The sequence below is a fragment of the Aythya fuligula genome, chromosome 5 (genome assembly GCF_009819795.1).
Source record: "Aythya fuligula isolate bAytFul2 chromosome 5, bAytFul2.pri, whole genome shotgun sequence".
NCBI lineage: Eukaryota > Metazoa > Chordata > Aves > Anseriformes > Anatidae > Aythya > Aythya fuligula.
This window is the reverse complement of record NC_045563.1, coordinates 17,059,734-17,075,909: the sequence shown is the minus strand read 5'-3', so window position 1 is coordinate 17,075,909 and position 16,176 is coordinate 17,059,734. Positions and strand designations below refer to the sequence as shown.

The 16,176-nt window shown below is 39.3% G+C and overlaps 1 protein-coding gene across 3 annotated transcripts in view; it reads right to left on the bottom strand.

Moving 5' to 3' along the window:
• Positions 1–725: 725 nt before the first annotated feature.
• CCDC88C (coiled-coil domain containing 88C) overlaps positions 726–16,176 on the bottom strand; it is a 91,330-nt gene continuing 75,879 nt past the window's right edge. The window contains exons 22-31 of one of the 3 annotated variants that reach the window (XM_032188120.1): positions 14,586–14,772; positions 14,196–14,341; positions 13,491–13,580; positions 11,783–12,024; positions 7,785–7,967; positions 7,314–7,382; positions 6,454–6,522; positions 5,500–5,801; positions 4,299–4,511; positions 726–3,044 (exon numbers count right to left, since the gene is read on the bottom strand). In XM_032188120.1, coding sequence (XP_032044011.1) covers positions 2,031–3,044; positions 4,299–4,511; positions 5,500–5,801; positions 6,454–6,522; positions 7,314–7,382; positions 7,785–7,967; positions 11,783–12,024; positions 13,491–13,580; positions 14,196–14,341; positions 14,586–14,772 — 2,515 coding nt within the window. In that variant the 3' untranslated portion in view covers positions 726–2,030. The remainder of the gene's footprint in view (positions 3,045–4,298; positions 4,512–5,499; positions 5,802–6,453; positions 6,523–7,313; positions 7,383–7,784; positions 7,968–11,782; positions 12,025–13,490; positions 13,581–14,195; positions 14,342–14,585; positions 14,773–16,176) is intronic. The other 2 variants (XM_032188118.1, XM_032188119.1) reach the window with 2 other exon arrangements.

Below are 16,176 nucleotides of genomic sequence, written 5' to 3'. Positions count from 1 at the left end.
AACAAATAAGGTTTAAGCGATTACATAAGTATTTCTAGCAAATTGCTTCTACTAATAACTGGCAACTCACAGGTCAATTCTTCAGCAGTCCAACCTGTCAGGCAGTCAAGTGCATGCCTCCAAAATGGAACCGAAACCAGGAAGAAACACCAGTCTTTTGCCTTCAGTGATCTGGCTGAGTATGAAAGTTGAGAGCGAATTTCTGGAAAAGGAATTTCAGTTGACCAAGGACACTCAGTAGTTTGAAAAACTGCTGCATAACACATCATTTTAACGCTGTTGCTAAACTGTGGTCTGCATTTATATAGCAGAAAAGGCAGAAAGTTCCTTTTGTCATTCTCTTTCATGTTCAAAGATGAGTAATTTCCTACTTCTGTAAGGCTCTCTGAGAGTTAAGCATGAAGCAGTTTGCACAAACTTGGTGAAAATGGAAGCATACCTAGCACTATCTGAAGTGGTCACAGAAGCTTAAAAATCTGATAGTCTGATTCTACAGCCACTTAATTTGCCTGATTAGTCTGACTAAAGTCTTCAATAAGAAGGCTTTGGTCAAACAAAGATTTCTGATATGTCTTCTGTGGCAACATTGTAGAAACAAATGCAACTCTGCTGCACAGAGATATGAATCAATGGTGAGGCTTACACAAACCTATTGCAAACAGTTCTCCATCCAACATGATGAATCTCATATATTTTCCAAGAAAAAAAAAAACAGTACAACAATCTGCTTTATTTCAATCTTTATTATAAACAATTTTGTAGTTTCCAGAATGGGATTACTACATACTAGATAACAAAAACATCCTTAGCTGAATCAGTTTTAGATTTCACTAGATTAAATCAGAACCAGCAAAACAAATATTACTGGGGAGAAGAGGAGGGAGGATTTAATCTATTCCAAGAAAAAGAGCTTTACAAACATGAAATAGAATTAAAGATATGCATCTGATCATATATACATAAGCAACTGATGACACCCTGGACAGAAACGTACAAGGAAGTTCTCTGCACATAAATAGATTTTTTAAAGTATATTTCTTTCACATGTATACAAAATTATTTTGCTTTCTATACTGAGCAAAGTTCTTGGGAGACACAACAGGGATTTCTAAGAGACTGAATCCCACTATCACTTAGGGCTGTCATGCACACAGATGTAATAATACAATTTACACAGCATTCCTATACAATACTTGAGCTCCTTATATACATACTTACAAGTCACTTTTGTACATGAGATGCCACCTTTACAATTGAAATGACATCTCCCCTGAAAAGGCTGCATTAGTTCCAGTGTGTGTATAAAAGATAAAACAAGTTTCAAAAGGCAGCACCACTTGGCTTTCAGAGTCAAAAACTCACTGAGCTGCAGCTATGTAGGGAAGGCAGTGGGGTGATAACATTAACCCTTCGCTCTGTCTTTTGACAGTCACAGTGGGGAAGGTTAAGATATGACCCTTGAATTCTATGCATCACCAATGTGACTGTGGCAAGAACTAATTTTAACAGATCCATGGCTAACGCCACACACTTTTGATCTTCAGCTTTCCTATCAAGCTACTTAAGCCAAGTGTCTGGTTATGTCTTCTGGGGAGAAGTTTGGCTTTTATATGACCTTTTCACTATGGTTTAAGTTATTTATCAATAGCAGAGCTGGTTTCAGCACAAACAAATCATCTGTGAAACTCTTCTTTAATGCAGGTAGAAGGGTTGCTAGATGCAACAATGACAGAGGACCCTGCTAAGCTTCTCCTGGAGTGAGGAATGCTCAGCACCTGTAAGAATCAGGTTCCAAGCTTGCTGTGGGATTAGGTCAGGCTTCCACTTTGTTTCAGGCACAACAGCGTAAAAAAAAAAGGGCTGGGGTTTTGCTCCTTGTTTCTCTTAATCATACTTTGTCCAACTAGAAAACAGTACCCAGAGAACATTCAGAACAGCATGCAGGTAGTGCCTTTTAAGACCTGGCACAGTGTCAAGACAAATGCTACCCGGTATCAGCAATGACAAACACTATTAGCTGCATCCATTGGTTACACACAGCCATACTCATACCAAACCGTCTGCTGATCCCCCTGGGGGTCTGGAGATCCAGGAGTGCTGTTGGAGCTGCTTCCTCTCATGGGCTCCTCCATAGCCCCACAGCTGCCTTCTGGCAACTTACCCTGGCACTTGGTAAGTAGGACATCGCCCTGGCCTTGCCCTAGGGAAGCATTTCCCTCAGTGCTGCTGGAAACAGCTCTGACAGAGGCCACTGTGGCCACCTCCCCAGTACGAGGGGCTGGCTTAGGTTTGACTTTAGAGGGAGTGTGTGGTGTGGGTGAGTAGTGTTGCCCAGGGTTCGCTCGCTCCTGTTGCTGCATGTTCAGATTGCTGGTGGAAGCAGTGGGTGAGGCAGAAAACTGATGGAAGGAGAGTGGCCTCTCATCTTTTGGTGGGGCCAGGGAAAGGCGCCTTGCGTCAAGCTGCCGACAACGAGAATCAACACCTTGCAAGGAACCTGCCACCTTTGCGGACTGGGGCCTCTCTCTTAAGGTTGCCTGGGAGCTTGTTGGCACAGAAGCTCTACAAGTCTGACTGACGGCATCCTTGCCCCCACGCAGCTCTGCTGCTGATCTTTGAGGGCTCTCCTGCCTGTATGTCTCCGGGCCGGTGGCTCGGAGGAGGTCTGCAGAGGCTAAGCTGAACGCCCTGCTCAGTGACGTACTCCTCCTGCTCACAGCTCCAGGCTGCTGTGGCTGTGCCGTCTGCCGCATGCCACTCGTGGGTTGGTGCTGTGGTGTGTGAGGAAGCTTAAGGGACCCCTGGGAGCTTGCCAGAGGCTCGGGTTCGACCTGTCTGAGGTTTGGCTTCATGTAATTTCCGGGCTTAGTCGTTCTTCCTTCTTCACTGGCGATGGCCATCTTTACAGTTGGAGAAGCATGACTAGTGGGCATCTTAGCAGCCTCCTTTCTGGATGGTTGAACCAGCAGGTTCCCAGTAGCTGAAGGCTCATTTGCTTTCTTAAAATAATCACTCAGCAAATCATCTCTGTTATTGGAGGTATCCTGGTGTGAAAAAACATGCACATGCTACATTAATGACAACACGACTTGAGCACAGAATCATGCACAGCTTTTCATTCAGACAATCTTCCTTCCCACGTATTTCAAGAAACCCACATAAAACCACAGATTTTATATTGAAGCGTGGAATGGAAGATACAAATGCATACAATGGACATAAATTCAAATCAAGGAGTAACATGCTCATCATAATTAATTGCAACAGCCCTGATTGCCAGATTAATTGTCATAAACTTAGAAAATTTCACCCCACTAGTAACCTGGGCAGCAGCTCTTTTGACATCAGCCACTGTCACTGTAACATCACTGTCATATGGATGACAGCAGCCATTGGTATCAGCAGATATAAAAGACGGGCTGTCATTTTCCAGAATACAATTACTCTGGATAACACACTACTGTAATATCAGGGATATAAAAAAAAAAAAAAAACAAAAAAACAAAAAAACCTTGGGTAGATATGCTAGCTTTATAAGAAATTTTCATAGCTTCTCTATCGATTTCTGTCACCTCTCCCAGTCAATATATTATATATGTTAAAAGCTGCGCGTACAACATAATGAAATGTACCAAAAAATCATTATAATAATTGAGAAATGATTGCTTGCCCACGATTAGCTTGCAAATTTCAAGTCAGACAATTAACCTGGCAGTAAAAGAAAATGTATATTGAATATTTCATTGGGATAGTCCATGCAAATCAAAATGGTGATGTTTGATCAGCTGCCACTGGACTATTAGTAGGAGGCATGCTCAGAACAGTTAAAGGACATGCTCTTCATGAAAAATGCACTAAAACAAGCTCATGAATCATATTTCTTTTCTCTAAGGAGCACGTTAAAGCTTAATATATTCACGTCATTAAAGCACCAACCATGTCTTCCAGTTACAGAACGTATTTGCCAGAAGTGAACACTATCAATAGTGATAGTAGTTCAAATGCAGCTGGAAAATTTCTATGCTCAACTAAATGTTACAATGTTAAGGTTATTTTTACTTCACTTTAAACTGCTGTTAAGCACATTAACATCACAGAATTACTTGTTCTCCAAAATCAAGTGTGTTTATGTACAAGCACTGGAATACTTTATGAGCAAGTAATGCGAGTGATCTCACAAACTTAGTCTTTTAAGTAATAGCTGAGAGTTACAATATGCTTCTATAGGTATTAATATGCTAGCAAAAGCTGTGGGGTAAGTTGGAAGCTGTTGCCTTCATAGCAAGAACAACGGATACCCTGGGGATATACAGTGAAGTGGATCTCCTATTTCCCCTGCCTGTTCTGTGCCTCATGCTGTCGGGACATGAATGACTGAGGACCGATTCAAGTGACTGCGAAGGTTCCTGACGGAGGGGAGGACATAGGGAGTAGCAAGAGGGATACAGTGCATCAGCTTCTAACAGAAATTGGTGCAATGAAATCATTTCACTCCCTAAACTGCGCCGACGCTGAAAAGGAACAAGGATGACAGAAAGAATGAAAATGGAGACATGGTCAGGTAGTTACAGACAAAAAAAATCAAATCAAATTTTAAACACATCTAAAAGCTATGAAATTTATTTGGATAATTAGTGAATAAGAAGCATATTTAAGTAATGCTCTGAAACTTCAAGGACTATAATTTACCGGTGTCATAAAACAGAACAGCTCTGCTGATTTCAGTGCTGTTACCAAGGTATTCATTGAACAGAAATACCTGTTCACTTACACTATCAGGGAATTGTTCCTGAGATAGTAACATGCTTGATACTGCACCACTTCACTACTGCACAGCATGTCTAAGCAGTACAAGACAAATGCCATCTAGAAAACAAGTATTTCATTTCTGACCAAGCATTCAGAGTGTGGCATTTTCTTGCAGTCACAGAACCAAGAGAACAGTGCCAGTCAGCACACAAAGCACGGTGAAAGCACTGGAAACTTCCTTCAAAAAGAACACACTCTCAAATGCAACGATGGTATTTTCAGCTTATGAAATGGTTTTAATAACTGCGCATTTTGCATTTCTGGTGAAAACTATAGGTTTCATATGTAATTATGGATTTAGCAGCTGAAAATCACACAGAAAATTCATCCTTTTACAAATAAGAATAGCTGGAGTTCAGAATTGAGGCTATAATATGAAAGCTTAACCACAAGTGTTTGTTTTTAAAAAGTCCAAGCAGTCCAATACATACTACTTGCAGTGAGTTATTTGCATGACCTGCCATAGCCATTTCATCAAAATAAATCAGCAAACACTGCTCAAAAGTTAATCTTGGCTTAGTTATTTTAACAGGTTCATTCTTCAAATTGTCAATTTGCAAGGTTCGATACCTCTCTGCAAGTTCCACACATACAAAGATCTTCTTATATTTCCTAGTGTTCATAAAACCTCATGCCCCTGCATGCATCAGTTTTTGATCAGTTTTGCAGCACCTCAGAATGACTACTTACGCTTGGTGGGGATAGCCTGCTGCTCTCTTCCAGGAACTCTTCCAAGGTTACCATCTCACTGCCAGGTGAGGCAGACCGTTGCCTGCCTGTGTAAGACTGAGATGAAGCACTCTTCTGAGGTGTATCATGAGAGAGCAAACCATTCCTGTGGAAGGAGGACTCAGGCCTGTTGCTAGGGCCTAAGACAGCAGAAGCAGAGTGATAGCGATAGTTGTCTCGGAGCAAGGCTGGTGCCTCTCTGCTTGGCACCATATCTTCACTGCTGAGGCTCTCAGTTCGACCATGGATATGATCTAAGGAACCTGAGAAAAACCATAAATATCATTGAAGTCACTATTTTCCCCTCATTTCAGTAGTTACTGAAGTGGGAACTTTGTGATCTAGGGACACTTCCCAACAGGCAATATTTGTCTTCTCTCACGGAACTCAAGGCAGTCAAAACTCTGAAAAATCAGCACTAGCAAATGTCTTTCAGTATATTCTTTAGGGCCCTATGTTAAACAAGTACAACTACTTGAACCTGGCAGTGGGATAGCAAAAAGCAGATTTTTCCAGAATGCTAGACCTCATTTACCCTTCAAGGACTAATAAGTTTAGCAAGTCTTGAGTGCACTGATTACTTACATAAGCTGTGTTCAGAGTAAGAAGCAGAGACGTGTTGCTGTACAAAGAATTTAAAGAGCGGCCTGTTACTTCCCACAATATGATGCCAGTCAGACTAAAGCAAAACTAGACTGCCTCCCTTAAACAACCATCCCTTGCCAGAATCAGTCTTAGAAAAATACTTCGTGCCAGAATTGTTTTGATTCCCAAGACAGCCATGTCCAGATTGTATAACCATTACAAATTCAAAACAACCGTCTTCAAATTCAACTGGAAGGAAAACAGCATTTTGCATACAATTTCATGTAATTTCACTTCCTGTTTGCTAGAACTCAGCTGTAAAAGCTTTACCTTTCAAATTGAGTGGTGAACTACTGCTGGATGCATTTCGACTGCTCTCTAGACTGTTTGGCCTGGATACTGAAAAACATGAAACCAGCATTTAACAAACAGATCTGAAGTTCTGTTGATTTTCTAAAGAAGTTGGCTGCAGCCTGCCTTCTGAAAATAGGACCTGTGCAACTAAGTCACTTGGAAAACATTAACAACATAACACACAGAGGATGACAGTCTGGACACAGTAGAAATCATTCCTGTTTCTCAAGTCAAGTTGTTCAGGATCACCTAATTTTTTCTCACTTTGATCTTTTGCACAAAGAAATATGCTTTTACAGCAACTATAAAAAAAGTAACATAGATAATAAATAAGTGCTTGTAGCAAGTTGCCTGTCTCCTTCTCAGTTTGTTTCTTTGGAAGAAGCAGGTAACCGGGCTGCAAATGAAGTCTTCTAAAAATCTTTGAGCAGACAGTGCTGCTGCTGCACCTCTGTTCTCACCATGCGCTCCCTTTTTCCCCAATATATATACATATATATATTTGATTCACTTGCTTAAGAAAGGAATTAAACATTGTTCAGAAAAATCAGCAACAAATCTGTATGACATGCGTTGAAGAGCCTGTTGCTGAGGCAAGTCAACTTGTCTCAATGTCAGCATTATTTTTGAAAAATTATTTTGGGAAAACATCCATCATAAGCTTCTCAAGAGAAAAATAAAAGTATTTAGACCTACATTCCCCAAATGGTTTTGTATTACTACAACTCATCCTATAAGGTTTATTTAACTAAAACATTCCAGGACAACTCACATGGATGCAATAAAACAAGTTTTAATGTAGAAGTTTAGAGCATTTGTGTATGCTACAAGCTTACCATGCTGTCTGGTGCTTGCAAACTCTACCTCAGGGGACTGTTCACTTAGATTATCTTCTGAATTATAGCCTAAAAAGAACATAAAATTTAGAAGGCGATATTGCACACAGAAAGGTCATTCCTTCAGGTCAGTTTCCAATGGATTCAGCAGCATAAAAAACTAAAAGACCGAAGTGATCACGGGAGTTTTATAGAGCCAGCACTAGAAGAGCAGCCACCCTCTAACCACTTCTATGAGTCCCTGGGCAGGGAACCGTGGGACAACTGACTAACATCCAAATGTCAAGTTGATGGCATTAAAAGAGCAAGAAAACCCTGTATCTGATCACCGTTACGCAGATAACGCAGGAATGAAAATATGTGGGCTCTGTTTTTGTACTTAAATGCCACAAAAGCCATGTTTCATCCAGGTAGGAACTAAAAAGTAGCATGACTTATACAAACAGCTGGTAGATCAAATGCACTACACACCTTTCGGTCTGCTCTGGAGCCTGGAGATGGGAGTGGAAGTGTGCAGGTGAATAGCAGATGTCGAGTAAGTCCTGGGACCCAGCTCCACACAGCCATGCTTTGATACAGAGTCTGCTGAGATTTCAACATTATCATTGCTGCCTCCATGATGGGAATTCCTCTTTTGCTTTAGGTCCACCAACACTGAGGGGGAGAGAGGTAAATAAATACGAGACTATGAAAACTAGCACTAGGAGATTTGTATTTATCTGCCCATATAAACATGACAAGCAGGCACAAAAAACGCACAACAGAGGCGCTAGCTTTGCAAGCTTTTCCATAAACACTTCAGTATTGAACAGGAAATTTCTGCCACCAGTTTTTCGATCGTGTGTGCTCTCTGTAAAGTGTGGGAGTGACAAGGGCTGCTTAGTGCCAGTGGGAGGGTTGATATTATACATGCAACAGTTACTGTGAAATGAGGAAGAAAAGGAGTAAAGACATGAATGCAGAAAAAATAACTGAGGTGTGAAATTCCCATCATATTATTCCTCGCAGGTACATTTTATAAGCTCTTACTTCAGTAATAAAATGGAATGAGGAAAGAGTGACAGAAGGCGCACTCTTGTTTGAAGAGAAAAAACGTTGATTTGGAAATTAACTATCATGATTCACGCACTAAGATAATTGCTTTCAGGTTTAGTTTTTGCTGTGGCAAGAGCTCAGTCTCTTCAAGGTTAAAACTCTGCTGCTTTTATGATGCTCTGCTACAGTGCCTTTTAGGTGGAATTCATGGGATCGTAACATGAAAGCAACAAAAAACTAACCACTAGAATATTATTTAAATTCAGAAAGCTGAACACATTGTTCCTAGTGATGAGGTGGGTTACTTCAATAGCTGTAATGCTTTAAGGCACCCATATAATAGAACAAAATTTAAGGAATTCACTATGGGAAACAGCTTTACTGAGATGCAAGATTCTAGTTTCCTATATATTTGTAGTGAGTACACAATTAATACTAATTGAATGCTGAAAACAGCAGAGCGCAGTGGTCAAAAACAACAACTTGCAGAGACAACAGACAGTTAGTTCAAAGCACAGAGTAGCAGCAAAGCTGTATTAGAGAAAACAGGCCAAGTTACTGTCGTATTAGATGACTCTTGGAAGCTTACTTCTGAAACAACATTGTACCCCACAGTCTGTGTGGGCTCCATAGCACAGGGCCTGTACTTTCTCTCAGAATTTGAGTTGATGGCACTTCTATGGGGCAATTACCGGATAAAGTCTGGCAATGAAAATCTGCATTTCTCATTGACTTTGAAGATGCACTTAACACCTTCCATATATGCCAGAATTATCAATTGCCCTGGAGACTAACACTCTTACAAACCCCAAAATGGGCAGCAACAGGCTTCTCTGCCAGTGCCCTTGGTTGTGCCACTTCTTGGAGTGAGAATGGAGATGAGACAGATCCTTCAGCCTCTGTGCTGAGGTCTCCCATGAGCATGTTGCCTGGGATGTACGCGCTTCTGACATGGAGCAGGGACTGAAGCCACAAGTTCGTTTCAGAAGCCACCAGGTAGTGACCAGGTAGAAACCATCAGGCAGTAAGAATTCTAGGCAACAGATCCATGATGAAGGCTTTTCCCCATCTCAGGAGAACAAACCTACTTGTCTCTTCCAAAAAATCTCTCCAGACTGAAGCAGCAGAAACCTTAACTTTATGCTCAATCCAAGATGAATTTCATAGCTGGATTTGTAAAAACTCTCTAAATAGCAGGTTAGGATGCAAACAAGAAGAGATGTTACAGGGAATAATTTTCCCAGTAGCTTTTACTCTACGTTTAGAGATATGTTATTTAGAAGAAGATAACGATGTTTTAAAAAATTGCCATTTTTAGCATTTAGTTGCACAGAATATTGGAAAAATCTCCAGGATTTGAAACTTCTTATATGTTAGGCTTGTACTTTAATAGGACTGTAACACTGTAGAAAGCATAGCAACAGCAGATCAGTTCAACACTAACTGGACATGCTGCAAGTATGTGATTGCAAGGAAATATGGAAGCGCAGAGCAATTGCACTTACTTATAACATGCACCACAGCCAATATACATACGCAAACTGTATGCCATGAGGTCCCCTAAAATTGTGCTGCATTGAAGAAATGATCCACAGTGTACAATAGTGATTCATCTTCTACAGGATAACTTAAGTCCATGTTCACTAATCTGTGCTTGTGTTTAGAGTACTGTAAAGGCATGCTGAGTGTTTCTATTACAGTGCGTGTTCTTTTAAGGCACGTAGGATTTTTTTTTCATTTAAAATATTTGTCAGAAGTAGATGAAAATAAATACTAAAGAAAAGGTGTTAGAAATCTCCCAATTCCGAGAAAGAAAGAGGTTCATTAGGAGAAGATGGGATGTCGGAAGAAGACCAGAACCGGAGCCGATCAGAGAGAGACTGATGATTCGGTGGAGATTTAGGAGACTTTTCTTTATCCTTGCTTTTGCTTCTGAAAAAGGCAATCTTTTTGCGCTGCGCAGCTAAATTGTTATCACCCAGGTATCCCAAAAAGAAAAAGAAAAAAAAAAGTGAAAAAAAAAACTTGTGAATAAAGCTTAATAAAGATTAAATACTACACAGCAAATAAAAAATGAACTAGGCTATGCAGACTAACACATTTACAGGACTCAGATTAACATGTCTTAGTCATAGTTAATCTGACTCACCTCAATGCATAGATTAACAAATATGCATAAAATATAAGCAACCCCACTAAGAAATAACTGTTAGATCACAAAATGTTTTAATCAAAAGAGAAAATCAAATAGGTCTAAGGTGCTACTTGGTCATTATATACATTCAAATTTCCTAGACGTTTTCTAAGCCTTAGTACTGATGGTCGTCATCTCAATGTAAGCATGTTTCATATAAAATCAAGATGAATGAAAACCTAGGGACTTTGTTATCTCTGGCACTTGGTGAGGGACTTGTTTTGTAGAAACCCAAGTCCGAATTCCCAGGTTGAACTTCAGATGCACAATAAACACTTCTAACATATCCTGGAACCACACGGATGATTTGGGACATGCATTAATTGAAGTAAATCAAAGATCTTGAAGATATAGTATGGAGAAAAGGAAATGTAAAACCCAATCAAAGAAAAAACTTAAACCCAACAGACACTTGGAGTAGTTTGTAACAGCAGCTCTCTCCTCCTCAGCTGCTCTCCTTCTGTCTCCCCCACTTCCCAGTGGGAATAGAGGAATTACTACTTAGGGATGAAGTTCAAAACTGTTTCTTGAAAAGTACCCTTGGAAGACAAAACACTGTATATAGAGCCTCACAGAAGTGATCTCAACAGCATAAATGAAGCTTGGGCTTTGTATTAACTTATATAAACACTTTAGGATATTTATTTTGAGCTTTCTTTTAAATTCCCCATAATTAGTAATACCTGACTTACTTTAAAAGCTAACTCTACCAAAAAAAAAAAATAATTGTCTTCCTTATGCTCCTCTTCGTGTTCCAAAATTCATTTAATCATTTTACATTAAGAAATTAATAATTCTATTCCAAGTCAAAACACTGTACCATCTTCCAAAACAATACGAGATTACAATAAATTAGCATTTTCTAAGTTATTTCTTTTGCATGTGCGCCATCTCCTGGCAGTGGCTGTAGGATCAGCTTTTATCCACTGGAAGAGCAAATTGTAATAAGCTATAAAATTGCATGGACCAACTTTAAACTGCTTTGTTGCAAAGCCCCCGTAAATCAAGTATTTCCATCAGCTTACTCAGTAACTTGCAATACATTCAGACTAACTATGAAACTATGTACAAAAGCTGTAAGGAAAAGAAGAAGGTAAAACAAACCAATCGTGTTAGTTTACTTAAAAACAAAACAAAACAAAACAAAACAAAAAATTATATGATGTATCACAGAGGTATCAACATATCCTGTACCTTAGATCAAAAACATACTCATTAATTCTGGCTGGGCATTGTTTACCTTTATTTGAAGAACCCACAGGGTTTTCTCTCTCTTCCATAGAGTTTGACCCTTGAGAGGTATTATCCTGAGACTCCTGTTGATGTTTCAGTCTTTGGGAAGCAGTTGGTGAATTTACTGTCTCTGGGGATTCAGGATGCCACAGAGGACTCTCTGCTGCTGGTTTCAGCCGCTCCCTTGCAGTCTCCTTCTTTGGCTTGATTAGTTTGACTAAGGCTCTGGCTCCAATCCAGTGGTTTTTCCTAATGAAGCATGTTTTGTGAGTGAGATTCAAAAACACTACATGAAATACACTAAGAAGTTTACAGCTATGCTAAAGCCATCTTGCTATACTTTTACTTTTAACTGGTTGGAAAGCCACAACTTGAATTCCACAGAAGCTTCTGATCTGATTCTCTCTCAAAGTCAAAATAATTTTATAGAAGTATTTCTTGAGCATGATTTTTTTTGAGGAAAAACAACTGTTCTCTCTGCTAGAAACCTAAATTACACATATGGACCCACACTAAGACATTTCAACTGTATGAAAAGGTCTATTACAAGAACAGACTAAGTAACGAAAACTGCTTTAAGGACAAATTCTTCCTCTTGCTAAGGGTATCAGTTAGATCCGTTTATGGAGGAATTATGGTTGGTTTTTTTGTTTTGTTGTTGTTAATATATATGTTTTCTCTCTGATGGACTGATATACTCTACGGAACAGCAGCTCTTGAAGGTCCTACTGCTGCTTAGTCACTATATAGGGTCGCTGCATTTTCCTGGGATGTTCATCCAGCCTTGGTGATAAAGCAGTTTCAAAACACCTGTAAGAGGCTGTTTTGTAATAGACAGCAAGACTGTCCCCTAGTGGGAGTTTTGAGAAGCATGACAGATTACTACTTACGAGTATCCAGTATCTTACACCCTCCATGAATTCAGAGCTGGTGGCAGCAACCTACGATATTCTAAGGCTTTAGCAAAAACTTCCAATTCCTACTTGACCACCAGCTCAAGAATCATTTTAGCACTAGGAGTGAATGACCTATCAACACTGAAGCTTCTTAGTCTCTCCTGTAGTCCCTTCCTCTACAATCCCACGAGTACCCCCATCTATACATCTGTGCAAAGTATTTCACCTAACAGTTTCATATGCCATAGTTCCTGATAAAATGGACTCTCATATATTTCTGTTGGGATCATTCTGAATTGAAAGCACAGAAACTGATACCTTCTGATATGCACAAGCCTTTGCTTCTTTCAGTTACAGGCTTAAGTCAAGTCCATCACTGAGCTTTGGATCTATGTAGGTTAACTACTGTGCTGCAATGCAGACTTAAAACAAAACAATCCCAGAGAAATTTCACCTTCCTAAAAAGTGAAAGGATGAGTCTTCATCTCTTCGGACATGTACCAGTTCAAATCACTGTGGTCAGCCTACTAGCGACAACACGATGTACAGCAGGGCAAAGTGACTCTTTTCCAACTAACACCATTTCAGATTCCAGTAATAAAATGCAGGACCATTGTTAAGGCTCTGTGCTCTCTATTAAAACAATCTAAAGCACGGCTGCAGCTTCTGGGAACAGTTTGTGGAATGAGAGTAAAGAAAGAAGTGGATTTGACACTGTTTGTCCTTAATTAAGATGAAATTTCAATTATCTCCCACTACGGAGAGCCCTTTCTTGCCCTCACAAAATCAATAGCAGAACTGAAACCAAATGGGACTTACTTTTTTGGAGCAGGATCATAAAACTTGTACTGATCCATTATTTTCTCTTCAAGTTTTTCCTTGTGTCTCTTTAAGGCATTTAATTTATCACTGTGAGGAAAAAATAAAAAAAGCACTTTCTGAATTATCTGGATGAAATTCAGCACAAACAAAACCCTGAAGACCAAGAGCAGCAAAAGACCACCGAGACTGAAATACCTTCCTGCCACATAAGCTTCAGAACACTATTGAGCTCATTTCACTATTTAGAGAGGGTAAATGCAAAAGCCTATCAAATTTGGTGCTGAGTCAGTGACTTTTGTGCAACAAGCATGAAAGTTGAAAAAGTAACAGATTTATGATATTCTAATATGACTACATTTCTGCTGCAATTCAGCTATTTTCCAAGTTCTTCAGAACCATTTGAGAAACATCAATGGGTCTAGCATTCCACCTTTGAAAGCTACGTTTTCCACATGGGTTCAGCTATATTATTTGAAAAGAGCTGTGCTTGTACAGGTGTCTCCTAAACATCCTTTTGTGGTAAGGCAACGCAAAGAAATTTTGTAGCGCCTCCCCATCACATCTATCTCTTAAACGTCCCCCTCTCTAGATATATATCAAGTAGATTGATCATCCCCCTGCTTGTCCTTCTTCTACTGATAGATGATTAGTATTCTGCTTGTCTAAAAGACTTCTTCAGGCTTCACAATTCTGTTTTCTTACATGTACTGTTTCTGTTCTTCATGATATTGCTCCTTGTTCTCCATGTTCTGCTCCAGTAACATCTGATTCTGCTGGCTCAGCATCTGAATCTGACTCAGAAGATGATGGTTCTCTTCTTCCAGATTTCCCTTTAGACGTGACAGCAGCTATTAAACAAGACAGACAGATGAATCTCTTCTCTGCAGTTGGCTTCCCTGAAGGTGCACCACAATTAAGCTAACACAAATAACACAGCAACCTAGGATATAAATTGATAAACTCTAAAGTATATGAAGGTGCCATTACAAACCCATGGCTTGGCTTTATATATATCATTTACCAAGAACTTCACACACTGGACGTCAGCACTCTAACAGAAATCCAGCAGCTGGAGTACCTATAGCTACTCACCTCACAGTGGTTGTCCAGCTTGGTCAGAGAGATATCCATGGACTGGTGCTGTTCTTTCAGCTCATCATAGCGAGCCTGCCAACGATTCAACTCTAGCTGAGAGTTGTTCAAGGAGGTTTTCAGCTCTTTAGTGTGTGAATGCAGCCCTTCATACTCTGCCTTTAGTTGGCTGTGCAAGAAATTCACCCTAAACACAAAAAAGCCAGCAGACTTATGAAGAACACTTCATACAAAGTACCTCACATTCAAAGACTACACTGTAAGTGTGCAGCTGTAACTGAATCAGACACTGAGTTCCAAAGACTCCTAAAAACATTTTTACTCTGAGCAAGTAATGAGATTTTATTGAAAAGTTGTAATAGAATTACAAAATATTTTAAATCTGCAATAGAATTAAAAGAAAATAGATTAAAATAGATGAAAAATAAATCTGCTATTTCCTTGATGTGTAACGAACACATAATGAACTTCTGAAGCATGGTGCACTTAAAAGCATTTTGATACAAAGGCAGCTCTATTTGGCACAAATGAAGAAAACTAACACATTCCTTTTCTTGATTCATGAAATACGAGCAAGAATGTCTTATATGAGCATAAATATGACATCGTAATGTTGTAAATGAGACTACAGCATTCCTTTATATCTTTTGGTAAATCTAAAAATGTCTACTAATCATGAAGGCATAAAATTTTAAATATTCATAAACTAAAATGGTTAAGTTCTGTATCTGCTGACAGACCAGCTAAGCCTTACAGCTTTGCAAATAACATTTTGCAACATCTTTCCTTGTTTCTAGAGAAACTGGGTTGAAAACAGGAAGCTCAAGGTTTGCAGAGCTCAGTGGTGTTCTAAGGTACAGTACAACTGGGACAGCATCTGAAACCTTTGTGACTGAACTGAACGTGAGATTTTTAAATGTGATTCCATCTGGCACTGTTTGAATTTGATACGTCTTTAACCCCTTATGCGTACCAAACTTTTTCTCAAAATACCTTTGTAGTATCAAAAATGTCTCTGAACCAATGGTAACAGCTAGAGCCAAGTAGGAATGTGAGGGTACATTTTGCTGTCACATTTTGTAAATTTGGGTGCTACCTCAATAAGGGGTTTTGGCATGAGTTAACAGTTACCAGCAATCATATGAACCACTAAGCATATTTTTAATATCAAAAAATAAATCTCTTTCAAATATTAACAAATAGCAGCTTTTTCTTGGCAGCAGAGTATAAGCAGCTACATCAACTCCTAGAACTAAAGCATATTGTGTAAAAGACATGATACAGTTTGTCTTGTGAGGAAAAAAAATGGGTAGGAACCATTTCACACAACTCTAGATATTACTGAGTTTTGTGTATTTGTCGTTCTACTTAAAGACAGGTGTTGGAAATACCTCATCACAGGTATAAACACCTGTGAATGGGACCACAAGTGGGATCTTATTTTGAATAAGCAAAAGACTCAGGATCAGGCCATCAGTTAACAGTATTTGTTGACATTGTCCATGAAGGTGATAATCGAAAACAAGTTAAATAAAAATAAACAATATAAAAATAAGGAAACATTAACAGACACATTAATGAAGGCATTCTG